This window comes from Hibiscus syriacus, unplaced genomic scaffold, assembly GCF_006381635.1.
Source record: "Hibiscus syriacus cultivar Baekdansim isolate YM2019G1 unplaced genomic scaffold, ASM638163v2 tig00117005_pilon, whole genome shotgun sequence".
Lineage (NCBI taxonomy): Eukaryota > Viridiplantae > Streptophyta > Magnoliopsida > Malvales > Malvaceae > Hibiscus > Hibiscus syriacus.
This window is the reverse complement of record NW_024063519.1, coordinates 772,681-791,415: the sequence shown is the minus strand read 5'-3', so window position 1 is coordinate 791,415 and position 18,735 is coordinate 772,681. Positions and strand designations below refer to the sequence as shown.

The window sequence follows — 18,735 nt, the reverse complement described above, 5'->3', positions numbered from 1 at the left end:
TGGTTCCTACTTAGGTTCATTTAATATTTTATAAATAATATTTGTCGATCAAAAAATTTTAATAATTTAGTATTTTCAATCATTTATTAGAAAAATAATAGATTAGTTATTTATCATCTTTTTTATTATCTATTAGTAAATTAATAATTTTTAATGAAATAATTTTTTTAAGAAAACTACTATAAAGTTATAAAAAAAATTAACGAGTTGCTCATGAACTTATCGAGTCGAGTTGGACTTCGCTCGACTTAGGTCGTTAAGGTCTCTAGCCTAGCTCGAATTCGAGTTGAGTCAACCCGAGTTGAGTTTTTACCGAGTCAAGTTCGAGCTACTCACGAACTACTCAACTCATTAAACACCCTAGGCTCTACCTTGTTTATTCATAAGATTACTCGTTCCTTACCCTTTTTTTTGTCATCAGATTGATAACTATATCATTAGTCAACAATTTGTTGTTGTAAAAAAATGGTTTGAATTTGATGATACGTTAATAAATTACTTTAGTTTTATGATGAAGGCCAAATTTATTTTGTACCTTATGTTGTTGTCTTGCATTTGAGATTAACAAAAGCAATGGACCATTAGTAGATTAACAAAAGCAATGGATCATTAGTATCCTTTTGCCTATGTTTTATGGAGTAACTGATCTATAGCTTTAGGTGGAGCTTACATATTCCTTTGCCTCAATTTGCAATTCTTTTGCTATTCGACTACTTTGTTACCCAATATCAAATCAGGCCTCCAAAAGGAGAGCAAAAGGAAGACACAGTGTTCACTGTTCAGTAATCAGTATAGGATCCATGTGCCAAGCTGGGTTCTTTTCCAATTTTCACTTCTAAAAAGAGTTCATTTTGCTCCCTTTTCTTGAGCATTACATAAAGCTCCAGTTTTCTTCTTTCTCCCTTATGCTTTAGTTAGGGGTGTTGGTTGAAGTTGGTGATGGCTGACCAAGGTGGTGACAGTGTTGTGACGAGGGAATACAGGAAAGGAAACTGGACGGTTAATGAAACATTGGTATTGATTGAGGCAAAAAAGATGGATGATGAGAGAAGAATGAAGAGAATTGAAGAGAGTGAAGGAAGGAGAAAACCAACAGAGCTGAGATGGAAATGGGTGGAAGATTATTGTTGGAGAAAAGGGTGTTTGAGGAGCCAAAACCAGTGCAACGACAAGTGGGATAATCTCATGAGGGACTACAAGAAAGTGAGAGAGTACCAAAGGAGAATAGCTGATAGAGGAGAAGAAGGGACTAACACTAGTGAAGCCACTTCTTATTGGGAGATGGAGAAGAATAAAAGAAAACAAAAGAATTTGCCTAGCAACATGTTGCGCCTCATATATGAGCGTGTGGAGGAGGTGGTGGAGAAGAAAGGAGATCAAAGGGTGGTGGCTGGTGGTGGTGGTTCAGGTTCCATTCTCAATACACCTTATGCTATGGACAGACCAGTTACCAGTGTGCAAACTTCATTGACTCCTCTATTGCAACATCAACTTTCAGCTCCCGTTCCCACTGCAATTCCATTAAGTCTATCAGCACCGCCTACAGCTGCTCCTGCATCACTAGTACAACCACCTCTCCTTTCATGTGCTCAGCCATTGCCCATAGTAGGAACTTCTTCCCTCTCTCTCATTACCCCTACATGAAGGGTTGCTTTGAGCCTTTGAATTTGCTTAGCAAGTTTTGATATTCCATGTTAGAGACAGGTGTTTATGATGATGCTGTGATTAAATGTGCGTTTTAGTAGCATCCAATTTAGTGCTTCATTGTTCTCGGCAGGAGTGAGAGTTGGCAAATTTCGTCGCTTATAATTGATAAATAATCACTCGCTGTGTCGTGAATTTTCAGTTAGTATTGATTGATTACATATATTTTGTTTTGGAGATGTGTGATAGCTCAGATTCTGATACAAGGGAGTATTCAGACTCACCAGCAAAGAGGAGGAAAAGAGGAGGTAATGGTGAAGGCACCAGTGGGAGCACAGCAAGTGCAAACAAGACAAATGAAGTGGGCACTGCAATCTCTAAAAGTGCTTCCATTATAGCAGAAGCCATCCGGGCCAGTGAGGAGAGAGAGGAGAGAAGACATAGAGATATAGTTAATTTGCACGAGAGAAGACTAAATATGGAGGAATCCAAGACAGAGATCAACAAAAGAGGCCTTGATGGCCTAGTCGACGCCATTCATAAGCTCGCTAATTCCATCCGTGCTTTAGCTTCCCACGATAACCAGTCAGCTCCCAAGTGAAGTCCTATTCACTGATTGATTAGAAAAAGAAAAAAAAAACTGCCCATAATCACATTAAACTGGTATTTGTTTATACCAATTGTTAATCCCCCACTCGTGACCTATATTTTATGTTGCACTCATTCTAATCATCTGTTTTCTTTCATTTCAAGTGTTTAAACTCTCGTATTTTATGTATAAACACAACTAGGGTTTGCTGTAACTTGTAGTACTACCAAAAGTGAAAGTACAAGCAAAATTGTATATGGGTTTATCTTCAATGAACCTATCCAGTAAATCCTTCATTAACTGAGCTTGTTCTAATGAATCCAGGTATTCCGTAAGTGCTTGACATCTAGGCTGTCATACAAGCTGCAACATTTATTTTACCTTTAAAAAAAATGCGAATGGAGATTTCTGTAAAGTATCTCATGACAGATATGTGAAGGAAGAAAATACTTGAAGGCTACACTCCCTTCTCAAAGAATATTGGAGCTGGCAGCTCATCTTTTTATCATTTATGATGTAGAAAATGTGAGATGAGCATTATTTCAGTGGTGGGTGGTCAAAGGGCGACCAGTCAAGGACCCAGAGGGGATGTCAGGTTTGGTTAGAGTTACAGAAATGCCATTCATTATTGGAGATAGTCTTGTATTCTCTTGGTTGTAATCTTCTGACAAAAGCGTGTGCGTACTGAAGTTTGCCTTTTCCCCCTCCACACAGCGTTATGATAGACAGCCAGGATACATACACATTTATATACAGTTTTAGCGACAGATTCTCCCTAAATTATACCTTTTCTTAATATGATACTTCAATTTTGTCAAACAGCCTTTAAGCTGAAACTATTACACGATGAAGGCAAAAGAATTAATAGGGCAAGAGATTGTGAAAAGCTGTCAGGATTATGATACCAGACATTATTTTCATGACATTCTTGTAGCTATGATGCTAGCGAAAGTGGTCATCAATTTTTGAAAGATGGCACGAGAACTTATAGCTAATATGGAAGAAAAAAATGTGATTTAAAATTTTTGATATATGTGCAGAGACAGAGTCAAGTATATCTCTATTATTTAGGGAAAAAAGTAAAATTTAGTATAATATATCAAAGAAAAATAAAAAATAATTTTTTTGCATTGAATTATTTTTAAGAAAAAAATTAAAATTTTAGATTCTCATTTATAATTTTCTGGACATATCAGTGTATATGTGTACAAAAGACATTATTATTTTATATTTTGTTGTTCCTACTCATGATGTATTAATTCCTGAAAAAAGGGGCATTTACAGGTTTTAGGTTTGTATTTTAACGATATTGAGAATAGTAGTGCTAGCTAATCCCGTGAGAGTGGATATTATAATAGTTGTTGGCACAGTGTACATTTGTTTGTAGTTAACTGTTGAATGGCTGATATGTGTGTTTTAGCTGAGAATTGAAGTGCAATGGCAGGGAGGACCCCATTCATGCCCCCACATGAATTCCAAATGGACGAGAATGACCTTTCGAATATGCCCCTTTCATCAACTACCAAAAAGTGCCCTTCTTAAGGGGGGAAATCGCCGATGCTCAACAAGGCCCATGCGATTATCAAAATCAGGGCTTCAAAGTTCTGTATATGAATCGAGAGTCCAATAAAGTTGTTCACTCACTCGCTCATTTGGTTTTGTCGAAAATTAATCTGTATTGGTTTTATTACAATGAACTTAATTGTAATAAATAGCTTATAATCTTTGATGTAATTGGAATATAATAAAAATCTTATTTAAGAAAAATACAAAAGTGTCCTTAAATCTGTAGTATGTAAACGGTGAATTAGGATAACTTTTAAATATAGTTTTCAATTTTTTAATTAAAACCTTATTTAGCTAAAATATAAATAACAAAAAGCTTGAAAATCAAGTACACGAATCTCCTGCAGAATAATTACTGTTCACTGTTTACCACCTTTGTGAGTGATCCCCTCTTTGCTAAAGTCTTCACTAGACCTCTAATAATCTTTCCAAACCACATCATGTTCAATATGCCTAATGCCGACGGTACTCCAAAAACCAAGACGTAGCCGAAGGTATGCCTCTTCATCACCTACTGACTCCATCCAAGTTAGAACATATATTGATATCTTCAGTTTAATATGAAGCTTTTTTTAGAAATTATAAGTTAATGCAGTCTTTTTATGTAGATTCTAAATTAAGAGAGACGTATATCTGGTGTCTTGTCAACTCGAAATACCTTCAAAATCCAAGGTTATAGTGATACCAGGACTTATTATGGTCTAAATCGGCTATCCTCTGGTATCTTTTCAATGAGTCCGGTTATGAGAAGGCTGTAAGTTTCTGAATTTCAAATGGACTTGTCCCCTAACAGTGAGCTTCCGAGGTCAACTGACTGCCGGTCAAGTTCTCTAACATGGAAATTCATTGCACTGGTCAACATGGTTCTGTTCTCATAGCTGTCTTGCTCCATTCATTCTCTGGCTGTTCTGTGATTGAATGGAACAACCAGGACTTGATTCCAAATCAATCTTTGTTGTGGAGCTCCAATGATGAAGGGATTAATAGGGACAAGTTTTTGGAGGTTCCTCAAATTGTTTGGGGACTAAATAACCAGAAGATAGCATTTGCAAGAGATTGTCTAACCGCTAGAATGCTCAATAGAACTTTTCTGGTACCTAGCTTAAGTGCCTCATTTTTCTACAAGGAAATTGACCGCTTGCAGCCTATTTTCTTTGATAAAATCTTCGAGTTTGATAAGTTCAATTCACTTTGTAATGGTTTCGTGCGATTAGGTCGTTACTCGGATCTTAAGAATCAAACTGGACTGGAATATATAATCTGCAAAAGGGAAGTGGAAGAAAGTGGACAGTTGAGGGAGATATGGAGCAGTTACTGCAAAGCAGCAGAGGTCATGTTGATGAGCATGAACTGATTAGAATTGTGGGAAAGAACCCTTTTCTTTGGCATGATCATTGGCCTGTTAAGGACTATGCGAGGGTCTTTGAATGCTTGGTCTTGGTTGATGAGATGTCAAAAGAAGCAGATAAAGTTGTGTCCAAGATTAAGCAGGTAGGAAGAAAGCTTAGGAGCAAAACCGACACGGTACAAAATGATTCTGGTGTCGTAACGGACGGTTCCTTGATGGCTGGAGCTCCTTACATTGCAGTCCATGTGAGGGTAGAAATAGACGGGATGATTCACTGTAAGAAGTCAGAGAAACGATCAGGCATAAACCAAATTTGTAGTAGCAAGCAAGGAATCATAGAAAGAGTAGGGAACACTGTCAGCTCAGGATCTCCCACTGTTGTTTATCTTGCTGTTGCTGATAGCATCCTTAATGATTCTTCGATATTGAGTGGTTGGAAGAAAGGGTTGCTTTCTTTTGAGAAGAAGACATTAAGGGTTGATGTGATCTACAAGAAGCATCCATATCTGATTCAGTCGGCAATCGACTACGAGGTGTGCTCAAGGGCTGATATTTTTGTTGGCAATAGTTTTTCCACATTTTCTAGCCTCATAGTTCTCGAGAGAACACAAAAGATGATGAGAATGGGCATCAAAAACTCATGTGGCATCAATATTAGATGGCCTTCATATGCATACAATATACCGGGGTAATCAAATGGTCCACAGAAATGGATGACTAATATGTCTGATTCAAGTCTCCAGGCAATTAGTTATGGTTCTAATGCCATCTCATGTTGAAGTTTGTCGCATACAATTTTCTGCTACACTACCCCAACGTGATGAAGTTGAATTATCTCTGTATGTTACTATGTTACATCATTCTAAACCAATTCATCCTGCTGGTTCAATGGTTGAAATGATATATATACATATAGCAGAGAATACCGAGATACGGTTGAATAGTGAAACAGGTACAGTTATCATTTTTTTCGTCATTTTGGTTTTTAGATCCAAGCTCTTGTTTAAAATATATTCTTGTTCATAGAGAAAGTACTCATCTTTAAGCCATAATCCATACATTTGTTTATATGTTTTTGCTAAATATCCTTTATTTGGTAACCTGTTCCTGGTTTCTACTCACAAATAGGGTTTTAAGTTCCACCAATTCCCGTTGTAAGATTACTTGCAACCTAATCTTTTATTACTCTTGCTTTGTCAAACAAGAAATCTTGCCCTTGAATTAAACGTGATTTATGAAGATTTTGGTGATAATTTGCTTTAGTCATTATTCCACTTTGTTGTTTCCGCCATTCAAGGATAGGAATAGAGTGGAAAGGTAAAGTGAATGACCACACTTTGTTGCCACTTGCCTCCACTACAATCAAAGATTTGTATTTTCGTGTGCTTTTCTCATCCAACGTTGGCCCCGGGGATAATGTTATGAATAATGATTAAACCCAGTATTAGGCTTTTCATGCTGAATACCTGGCTCCGTGTATATATATTTCAATGGAATGCGAAATCAAATTATAGAGCTAAAAGTAGCTTGATGACATGGAAATAAAGGCTGTCAAAATTTTTAACTGGACCGGATTCTTGTCTTAAATAGCTTGAAGACGTGTAATATCGGTTTGTTAATGAAGTTTCGCGGCTATCCACAAGAAGGGCATCCATGATCTGGCTGTAATAAGAACACATGAAGAAATAATTTTAATCTTTTAATATGGGTGGCCGGTGAGTGTTTTGACTTTTGGGCAACATGGCACAGCGTATTTTCCATGTGAAGTGTGGTGAATGCTTTTACATATATGCATGAGCGGCAGAATACGAAACTGTATTATATAAATGATAGCTACTTGATTTTGTTTGCTAAATGAGGACCAAACACTAGTTCTGTTATTAATAACCTAGAATGATCAGCCGCAGCGAGGATGGCTGGATCAGGCAGCCACATTGTAGCCTATAATGGCTGTTGGGAAGTTCAACCACATTAGAGCCAGTAACGCTAAAACCAACGTATCAACTCATGTGACAATCTCTTGAACAAGAACCAAAAGGGGATTTGTCATCAATAAGTTTTTACCCTATTCTTTCTTTTTATTCAAAGAAGAAAGCACTATCATGAACAGAGCCTTCACCAAGCTTTTATGCAAAGGCCTCAGCATGTAGTTAATGGCTAACAAGAACCACATAAGAGGGAGAAGGGACTAATCTCAAGAAATTTGTGTAAAAGAAAACGGAGCCAATAGAGTGAGAAACACTTTGCATCTCTTGTCAACCTTGTTTAACTGAAAACCAACTTATAACCTAACATAGTAATCATATACACCAGCTTCATTGGATGTAGTCTTCATAGTTGTCACTTATTACAGACACAAATCTCTCGAGCCAAGGAAGCTGACGCAGGTCCTTCATGGCATCAACATAGGAATCTGTACAGCGGGGTGGGGATTGATATGGATGATGGTCACTAAGACTGAAACCCCCGGCAAGGAACCTTTGGATTAGTGCCAGCTGTGATCTTTCTTGGTCCGAGTATGCATCCATGATCATAGGGAGTGAATTGAAAGTCTCCCAAGCCCATTGTTCAGACTCTTGCACAGAATGGATGACCAAACCTTCAGAGTTGTCTTCATCCCAAAAGGCACATTGACAGGTCTGCCCACCATCCATGTACTCAGCACCACAAGAACAACAGAACTCGTGCCCACACCTGAAAAGGAGACATAAACCAAAATAAAAATGATGCCATATACGCCTGAATTGTACATGTGTAAACAAAACAAACAAATACACTCATTTACATATGAACAAACATGAGCTGGACACAAGCATATATAACTGTATGATCAAAGGAAACCAAGTAAACTCTTGGATGAAGATGTGTATCATGGGACAAAGAATAGCCCAAACATACACAACAGAGTTTTATTCCAAATATCGAGACCTTCCCTGCATAAAAGGTCATGTCAGAGTTCCAACCAAGTTCCCATAAAAATGGTCTAATCAAAGGGAGGTGAGCATAAGAATAAGATCATTTCCATTGCACAAAACAAAAACTAAAATTCCAAATTTGCACAGCTGCATGGCCTGTGATCAGATTCAGGTACTGCAATTAAAATTGTTCCCAAATAGCAAGCAAGAAAATATCAACCAATATAAAAATTGAATGCAAGGAGGTTGGCATTTAATTATTTCATCTGTGAACCCTTATTGTCTGACGTGGCCATTATTTAATCAATTCTATCATTAAATAACCAAAGTTCAATTACAAGAAGATGGACTTACCAGCAAGTCATGTGATGGCAACCTTGAGCAAGTTTAGTCATCCTACGGCACCATTGGCATCGCCTCCACCTCTTGTTTTGTGCCAAGCGATGCAATGTGATGTCTGCAGCATCTTTCCTCAAGAGGGATGTTCTGATACATTTCACAACTCATTGATGAATGCCATGGAACTCCACATTCCACACATATAAACCTTTGACAAACAGGGCACTCAACACAGCTATTATCTGATTGACTAGATGAACTTGCCCTAGGTGAGAAGCATTCATGAGGATCAAGCAAGACAGAACAATTTGGATAAGGACAGTATATTCCATCCAAGTGAAGAACATTTACTTCTTCTTGGGCCCTTTCTAAAGACTCGTAGGAAGCAAGGGGAAGAAATGATCTACACTCAGCGATGGAGATGTAATATTTGCATCTTAACCGAGGGCACCTGATTGGGATTTGGGATGACTGCAGTTTACCATCTACATAAGTTCTCATACAATGAGAACAGAATCTATGGGAACACTTCATGGTAATCATCATCAAAGCGGGCTTGTCCTCACAGCAAATGGAACAATTTTGAAGTGATTTGTCCCCTTAGAAAGAGAAGAAACAACTCCTACTGCTACTTGTGCTAGCTGCAATGACCTCAAAAGATTGTTGCTTGGAACAAGTTTCAGAACAAACTCTTCCAAATTACGGGAATGTTCCATGATTCTTTCCCTTAGAGCCATCAGAAGTGGATTATCAAGTTTCCCCTCGCATGTAATCTGTCAAAAAATCATGTCAGTAAAGCTAGTTTAAGGTATAACATGAAAGTATTTGGGTTACTATAAAGATGATATCAAAGAACATCACAAGGATGCCAAAGTGCTGATCTTCACTGACCTGATCATATAGCAATGTTGAATCGGTAAAAGCATATACACGGCAAATCTTGTTCTTCATAGCCTCTGTCAAACCATCCATTAAGGCTAAATAATCCACCACAGATTCCTCCACATAAAAGTCAAGCTTTTTCTGCACTTGAATAACAGGTCTATTGGCTGATCTCTCCATCACCACCCCTATTCCAGAAAACCCAGAACAGGAATCTCCAGTTTCAGCTAAAGAGACGCCCTTGAAGAACATCTTCACTGAAAATTCATCAAGCTCTTTCTTCTGTTCTTCCTTTACCACCTCTTCAGTTTCCTTCCATACCTCATCATCTTCACAACAGCTCTGAAAGTCGTCATCATCTTCTTCTGCTCTAACTCCCCTAACTAAGGATATAGAGATATCATCAGGTAAAGCTTCCTGATCCTCCATTTTTCAAGACCCAGCTCCTCCAAATAATCGAAACAATTTCAGCAAATCTTTACACTTCAAGTAATTACCGATACCCAAACCTAAGCAAAACCATTTAGGATTAACAAATGCATCTCAAATTGCGTGTCATTGGGGGAAAAAGGCATAAAGCGATCTTTTCTAACTCATTTTTGTAGAACAAAATGCAAAGAACCCGTTACGGAAATTGACCAAGAACCATTAACAGATCAATCCAAACTCCAAAGCCCCAGGCTCTGAGCAAAAAATGAAAATAAAAACTTATCACTTTCAAAGGAACCAACCCCAGAAATGAGAAAAGGGGGGGAGCAATCCCTTATTTTCCGCAAAACTGGGACAATATATTACACAAAATAAAAAAAACGTTTATCAAGCAAATGAAATGGAGCTTCCATGCCATGTCTTGGAACCTTATCCGGAAGGAGAATTTATGGGTTGTCATGTGAACGGGTATTATTTAAAAAAACTAATTTCTGACAAGCAAAGAAAAAAGAATGCATAATAATAAATGAAAAAAAAACTTCAAATTTTGAGCAAAAGAAACTGTAAACTGAAAGGATTAAACTCAAAAGGACCTTGAATAAATTGTGGGGCTTTACCTTTGAGACGGAGGATCTAAGCTTTGATAGAGAGTAGATGGAGTCATTCATATATCCTTGTTTCCTTATTTGTTATGTCCATGTTTTAGCTGTGTTTTCTAATTTTTTTTCATTCATCTATAACTTTTTTTGTGCTGTGAATTAAGATCAAGGAAGGATCATTGTTTGGAAAGAAAAGAGCTCAATCAGTTGCAGTTTGTTTTGGTGTCAAATGGCTTAAGAGAAAAGGAAAGACCTTTTCTTTCTTTAATTATTTGTGCTATTTTCTTGGCTTTCCTGACATTCTTTTTTTCTTTCTTGACTTTTACATTTTCCTGGTAATTTTAAGGGAGTCGTTGAGAATTTATACCCATTTTATCTGATTTGCAAGTTGGAGTAAATGATTCTTCAGGCATTTTTTATTTCTAGTATATTAATTTTTTTTATAAAAACTTTAATTAATTGGTTAATTTAAATATATAACTTTTCTTAACAGACTTAATCCATTAATAAGTGGTCTATTCACAAATGATCTATAATTATATAATACTATTTTATTGAGTATAGTGATTATTTTATTGAATTTTGACTATTTAAAGTTATAAAATGATCATTCGATTGTAGGGAATTACTTTGTTGAGTCCCTCGACTATTAAAAGTTAAAAATGATTATTGACTATTCATTATATTCCAAACTTGTCCTTTTTCATTGAAAAAATTAATGGTCATCTGAATTGGACATTAACATGTTAATTGAGATAAGATAACAGTTTGAGATTATGAGATCAGATTTTTATTATATCTCAATCAACATGTTAATGTATAGCTTAGATTACGTCATTTTTAACGAAAAATGATGACTTTGAAACATAATGAATAGTCAGGTGACCATTTTGTATCTGTTAATAGTCAAGGGACTCAACAAAGTAACTCCGTTAGAGGATTATTTTATAATTTTTAATAGTTAGAGACTTAATAAAATAATATCCTACAATTAGGGGCATTTATATACATTACCCATTAATATTTTGGTTATTTCAAACTGCGTAATAATTAAAATTATAAGTTTTGTCTTTTATGATAAAAAAATTAGGCTTAATACACTTTTAGTGTCTAAACTATACCTCAAATTATTTTTTGGTACCTTTTAATTTTTCGTTAAAAATATGCCTTATGTTTTCTCTGTTACATTTTAGTGTCTACTGTTAAAAAATCGTTAAGTGACATGTGTCATTTTCAGATTTTAAAAAATATATTTTTAAAGAATATTTTATTTTAAAAATATAAACGTACAAGTGTTACTTAACTTTTTTAACAGTAACACTTGAAAGTGTAACGGATAAAACATTAAGCACCAAAAGTAAAATTGAGGTACAATTTAAGCACCTAAAAGTGTATTAACCCTAAAAATTATATTAAAAAACTATTAGACAATGCAATGGCTTAAATATAAATAAGTGCCAGACTATATTGCTTTTCACGAATAGGTGCCTAAAGTATTTTTTTAACTCATCTCAGTGCTAACATTGCAAACATTACATTTTACTGTGTCTGAACCATTAATGACGTCAATTTACTCTGTTAAGCGACGTGTGTCATAATCTTAAATTTTAAAATTTTTATTTTCTTGAAATAAAAATACTATTAAAAATAAAAATAAAACATTTCTCGTTCGCGTCCCACCCCTTCTTCTCCCCCCTGCTTCCATGGTATTTTCATGGCCAAACAGCCGATCAAATGGTCAACTATCACAATCGGCTAAACGATCGATTATCACGTTCGATCAAATGAATTTAAATGATTTAACATTTGAGATTTTAGGAATTAGGGGTTGAAATTTAAGGATTTGAGATGATAGTAAGGGTTGTGACCAATCATTGGGTGGTCGGTGATGCATGCGTGATGGTCGTTGACAAATGGATGGCTGGAGATAACCGACGGTTAATAAATGAGACTAGAATGATAAATTTTAAGAGTTTGGATTTTTTGGTATTTTAAAAGATTGAGACTTTTTTTAAAAATAAAATATTTTAAAATTTTGAATAAATTTAAAATTATCAAATTATAACACATATCATTTAACAAATGAATTAATATTGTTGACGATATGAACATCTAAATAATAATATTTATGATGTGAGCACAAGAATAAATCAAAAAGTAATTTATACGCTTATTTGTAAAAATAAACGTACAACTTAGACGATTATTTTATATTTAAGCCAGATGCAATAAACCTGGCAAGATTCTGAAGGAAACATACGCTTAAGAGATCTATGCACAGGGGGTGTCGTCAGTTCTCTTAAGGAAAATACTTGTTCGTTTTGACATTTTTAACCCCAAGCACAATTCTCAATATTTTATTTTATTCTCTCTAAGAATAGTATACAATAAACCTGCAAAAGTGACTGATCAACTTAAAAAATGAGACTCGTCATTATATTTTCTGGTAATCCGTGTATTATTTTTTAATTTTTGTTGATACTATACACAAACCCAAAATGAATTATTAAATAAAGCTAAATTCCCAAATACAAATATAATCAAACAAATTAGTGTTTGACCGCGTCGCCTCCATCTCTCAACACACTAAGTTGAATTCCTAAATAGAAGTATTATGTAATTAATTGTGAACTTGGTTGTAACTAATTAGTGGGAAAAAAACTACACAATCTGGTTTATTTATAATTGTTTAAAGGTTGGATTATTTATTTATAATCGTCAGATTATTAGGCAAGTCTATCGAGTACAAGGCTCTTTTTGGTCGGATCCAAGCTTTGTGGAACCCCTAGGAAAGATCTCTTGATTGATCTTGATAACGATTATTTTCAGTTCGACTTGAAAAAAAGATGAGGATTACTCGCGTTTTATGTGGGGGACCATGGATGATTTACAGACGATATCTAACTGTACAACCGTGGAGTAGGAACTTTTCGACATCCAATGATCACCCATTACAAATTGTAGCTTAGGTTCGGATATCGAAATTATTTTACCGTTATTATACCAATCAATTACTTCGTATCATTGCAGATGTCATTGGAAAGATTGTGAGTATTGATTACAATACTACGGAGGGCAAAAGATAGTGATTTGCTCGATTAGACGTTGTAGTTGGTTTGAATAAACCTTTGATTTCGAAAATTATCATTGATGGTCATAAACAAAATGTTGAATATGAGACTTCCTGCAGTTTGTTTCTCGTGTGGATGTTATGGGCGTGTCCAAGAAAATTGTTCACGTGTTGCGCCTATTCAAGAAATCAAGGGTCAAGGAGTCGTCAATGATGAGATTGGCAAGGATTCATTATTTGGTTCATGGATGCAAGTATCTCAGCGAAGAAAGAGAACCCCGGTCGATCGGAAAGAGACGCATGTTAGCAAGGCAAGTCCGGAAGACAAGGCAAGAATTTCTGGGTCGAGATTTGGGGCATTAATCGAGCAAAATGAGACAATTCAAGATTCTACTGCCATAATTAACGATAGCTTAATGGGGGAGTTAATTTGGGTAATGAGGCGAGGGAGAACCAAAATCAAGGAAAGCAATTGGAGAATCCAATTATTTTGGATAATTGTCCAGAGAGAGAGAGAGAGACACGTGGAAAACATATTCATGGGAAGGAGGTGGCAGATATTACCTTAAAGGAAGGAAGCATTAATTTGAACAAAGATTCCATGAATGCAGCGCCACGTATTGGAAGCTCTTCGGTTGTATTTTCCGATACTAGCATTGAGAAGGTTAACGGGAGGGAACATAATTTAACGAACCAATTTCAAGTAGCTACAATTGGACGGGTTATGCAAAATGAAACTACCCGTGATAAAGAGAAGCATGTCGTTGTACAGGTGGTTGATAATATTACTAAAAGTCAACCAAGTGTTGTCGGGACAAGCAAGAGTTTGAATTCAGCTCGACTGACAAGCTCCAAAGCAGCGGGTAGTAATAGAGCAACTTTGAAAGGATTAACCAAACCGGGAATGAAAACTCGTAAAAAAGAGGAACATCGCCCTCCAAATTACCCAGTGCTGGCTGATTGTGTCTCGGCGTTGTCATCGAAATTGACTCAAATGCAGGATAATCTGGCTTGCAAAGGAGCAAGTAGTCAAAATGAGACACAAGGTGAAAATCAAGTTCAGTGGAGAGCTAACAATGCTTTCGAACTAGCCGAAAGGAATGGTAATTAAGTCTCACCATCCAGTCTTTATTTATTTAATGGTTAATATTCTTTTTTGTAATTCTCAGGGTGTTCTTGACCCTACTTTCAATCGCTACTTCAGGCTTCTTATGAGGATGAAAAACCAGACATCGTGGTCCATATGGAAACAGGGGTCAGTGGTAGAAATGCTGACATTTTCATTCAAAAATCGGGTTTCAACTACTCGTATCGCATTGAAGCGGTCGGTTTTTGGATGGAATCAGTTCACTTGAATTTTTTAGCTGTATCGAGACAATTCATTCACCCTTCTCGCTTTGAGGTGGAGTCTAAGAAGTTTTTCTTTTATCACTTTTATCTATGCTAGCCAAAATAGCTCCACGCACAAGCAATTATGGGATCAAATTTTGGCTCTTGAACCTCCGATTGGCAGCCCATGGGTGTTAAGAGGGGATTTTAATGTTTTATGTAAGGCGAAAGAGAGACGTGGAGTCTCGACTCATCAATCCGGAGTGTAAAAAATTTTGTGAATTTCTTTCAGCCTCTGGTTTGATTGACTTGAGTTACAGTGGTCCTAATTTCACTTGGGAACATGGGTCTCTCTTTGAAAGACTTGACCGTCCTTCATTTACAAAATTAAGCTCTGATCATAGACCTATTTTCCTATCCACGGGGATGAATAGAGGACCCTTAGGGGAGCGGCCATTTTGTTGTTGAAAATTCAAAGCAACCTGTTAGTGGAGCAAAATTCAACGCAACAGGTTGGTGAAGTATGATTTTGTTGAATATGGGAAGGTGTAAATTGTTGAAAAATTGAATCAATATGGGCAATTAGGCAGTAATTTTAGTTTAAAATTGTGAAGGGATAAATGTAATTTAGTTCCTGCATATTTTAGGATATTTACAAGATTAGTCTTTTAGTTTCAATTATAAATATCCTAACCCATTTAGCTTCAAAATCATCCACAAATCATTCTAGCTCTTTCTCTAGTGTTTTTGTAAACACCTGTAAATTTTTTCCCTTTAATAAAAGATTTGCAGCAGTCCGGAGACGTAGCATAATTAGTTAAACTCCGTTATCAATTTCGGATATTATTTTTCCGCTTTTATTTCGCATTCTCACTAATATGGTTATAGGGAAATTACTCGTTTATTTCCCAACAACTGGTATCAGAGCTTTTGGTTGAATTTTGTCAATTTTTACGATATTACTATTCACGTGAATAGTAGATTTTGTAAATAGTAAAATATTGTCGGCGATACGAGTTTGTCGACGGAGGTGTTCTAATACACGGTGGTTCGCAAGAATTGTCAAAAACAATCAAAAGAAGCCAAATTCGAATGAGAGCGATGACTTTGAGAAACGAAGTGAGCTCCAACCTTCGTGTTAGAAGGGAGGAGGCAAGAAGAGACATCGGACTTTGCCGTGAGAGAGTGCCGATACATGATGGCGCAAAGAAATCCAATGACAAGAGTTCAATGCGAGGAGTGTCAGACTTCAGGGAGTAAGAAGGTCTGACGCAGATTTAGAGTAACAAGAGCAAAAATGTTGTTGCATTGATCAAGGTGTGAAGATATATTAAAATCAGCCTTAAAGAGAGATTGTTGAAAATTCAAAGCAGTCGGTTGGTGGAGCAAAATTCAAAACAGTTGGTTGGTGAAACATGATTTTGTTGAATATGGGAAGCTGTAAATTGTTGAAAAATTGAATCAACATGAGCAGCTAAAATTGGTCCAAATTAGGCATCTATTTTAGTTGAAAATTATGAATGGATAATTGCAATTTAGCCATTGTATATTTTAGGGTATTTACAAGATTAATCCTTTAGCTTCAACTATAAATACCCTAACTCATTTAGCTTCAAAATCATCCCCAAATCATTCTAGCTCTCTATCAAGTGTTTTTGTAAACACCTGTAAATTTTCTCCCTCTAGTAAAAGATCTGCAGTAGTCCGGAGACGTAGGCATAATTGGTTGAACTCCGTTATCAATTTCGGGTATTATTTTTCCGCTTTTATTTCGCATTCTCACTAATCTGATTATAGGAAAATTACTCGTTTATTTCCTAACCATTTTGTTGCTTAGAAGCTTGGTTAGATCATTCAAACTTCTGAAATTTCTTGGCGCAAGTATGGAGGGAGGTTCATAACTTTGCTGACAATATCTCAGAATTCACTAAAGAGGTAAAATTTTTGAATGCAGAGGTTTTTGGACATATATCTACAGACGTAAGACCCTTCTCCTTGCAAGGATACAAGGCATTGAGAAATCGTTGGAATCTTCTAACTCACCTTTCTTGCTTAACCTTGATCGTGAACTCAAGGATGAGTTTAATAATGTATTTGAACAAGAAGAAAGTCTTTGGCATAAAAAGTCTTGGTGGCGTTGGAGTGAGAAAAGAGATCGAAATACTAAATATTTTCATATTGCTACCATGACAAGACGAAGGAGAAATTTTATTAATTCAATTAAATTGTATAATGGAAGTTGATGCGAGGATCCGAGATTAATCAAGATTCATTTGTTAGCTTTTACAAGACTCTCTTCTTCACCATGGCTTCTATTATTTGGGCTAGGCCTGCAATAAGTAATGGGGTTCTAGGTTTGGAATTTTAGTCCTATTAAAAAAATTCCCAAAACTAAGCATCAAATAACTAGTACAAACACAAACCAACTTATCTCAGTGATTAAAGTAATTGTTATTGTTCCTAAAGATCAAAGATTCAGGCACTGGTAACTACAGCAGGGTGATTGAGCATTTACTGTCAGATGGTTGAGAGTATTTAGAACAAATATTACTTTATAATCACATTAGCTTATTAAGTTAAATAATTGATATTTTTTTCAAACAAATATTACCAAGTAATCATCTCATATTAATAAAATAGAATAACTAGGAGTACATCCCAGAAAAAGACTAATTCACTATTGTCTGTAGGCTGTATAAAGTTGGTGGCAATTAGGTAAGTTCTTGAACATATTTTTTTAAAAGAAACAGAAAAAATCCATGCGAAAGCATCCACCACCTTCTATACTTGTTATTTGTCTTGTTTGATGAATTGTCATGCATATGTTTTCTTGGTAAACTAATGGTGGATTTATTAGTTGTAAATAATTTGAAGGCTCCCAACACATGGGTGCTTCTCCAATTGCATGAAATGATGAAATACGACATGATTTTCTTCTTGGATTACCGCATGCTTCGCTCCATAAAAGGACGACATTCTAGACAAGTCCATTGTGGTCCAACCACATTTTATTGTACCCACGACCCACTCCCTGCAGACATAACCCACATCTACCAATGACTGCTCTTATAAAAGGTCAAAAAAAATCAGCTAGGGAAAAAGAAAAGGGAATATTTAGTTCAATGGTAATACACTTCACCTATATCCTAAGTTTCTCATTATATTTATTTATAATTTTGGGTTCCTATACTTGCACATATATAGAAAAAGTCAAATTTGGTGTAATGGATGGAATCTCTCTCATGACATGAAAGAAGCATCCACTTAAGGTTGGTCACCATGCCCTTAAGGTTTAATTAAAAACTTGAAAAAGCAAGACATAATCATTCTACCCAAGTCGGGTGTTAGGTTGATCTGCACCAAAACCTTTGATATATTATGCATGATGCTGCAAAATCCCATTAATGGAATTGAAAACGACCCAAAAGGCCCTCTTAAGGGAAAGTATATATTTAGTGGGAGAATATGATGTGTTCACCCATCTCTTCCAACGATTTTTATTGATTCATAAATGGAATAATAATCTCTTATCTTTACTTCTACTCCACTATACCAAACCTATATAGGCATCAAAAAGTAAGGCATGACAAGATTTAATATTCCCGGATAAGGGAGCATGATTCATGATGGTTAGTGCTCTTCTTCTCCCTTTCATAAAAGGGAAAATGTACTGTAGAGGGAACAAAAGAAGCAAATCAACTTTCTTAAGGTGATGGACCATTTTAAACACAAATTCTAGATAAATAAATAAAAGAAAAGGTCGAGATTCGAATCTCAGCTAAGGGGTTCCATAGGGTGCTTATCGGATCCATGTTTTATATTGGGCTTTGTGCACTTCATCCACACCAACCGCATGGAATTTGGATAAATTTATAAATGGAATGCTTTGTGACACACTTCTCATCTCTTTACAACAACAGCAAATGTGGGACCCATTCCCCTCCGTTTCATGGTTCGATTGAAGGGTGTTACTATCGGAAAGAGTATTAATTACTCTAATTTAATGTTTATATTAAATTCAGAGT

General features: G+C 35.9%; 1 protein-coding gene and 2 pseudogenes across 1 annotated transcript; 2 read left to right on the top strand and 1 right to left on the bottom strand.

Moving 5' to 3' along the window:
• Positions 1-719: 719 nt before the first annotated feature.
• LOC120195006 lies at positions 720-2,425 on the top strand. The gene is made up of 2 exons (XM_039197149.1): positions 720-1,605; positions 1,883-2,425. Exons 1-2 carry the CDS (start codon positions 940-942, stop codon positions 2,243-2,245), a joined length of 1,029 nt encoding a protein of 342 aa, XP_039053080.1. The 5' UTR covers positions 720-939; the 3' UTR covers positions 2,246-2,425.
• A 2,067-nt stretch (positions 2,426-4,492) lies between these two features.
• Positions 4,493-17,252, top strand: LOC120195111 (annotated as a pseudogene).
• Positions 7,337-9,930, bottom strand: LOC120195110 (annotated as a pseudogene).
• Positions 17,253-18,735: the final 1,483 nt, after the last annotated feature.

What these genes read in the sequence shown, in the direction of transcription:
- LOC120195006 (XM_039197149.1), top strand. Translation starts at nt 940, where the DNA reads ATGGCTGACCAAGGTGGTGACAGTGTTGTGACGAGGGAATACAGGAAA. An exon ending in GTGCTCAGCCATTGCCCATA is followed by an intron (nt 1,606 to 1,882) that starts GTAGGAACTTCT and finishes TTTGTTTTGGAG; the next exon opens with ATGTGTGATAGCTCAGATTC.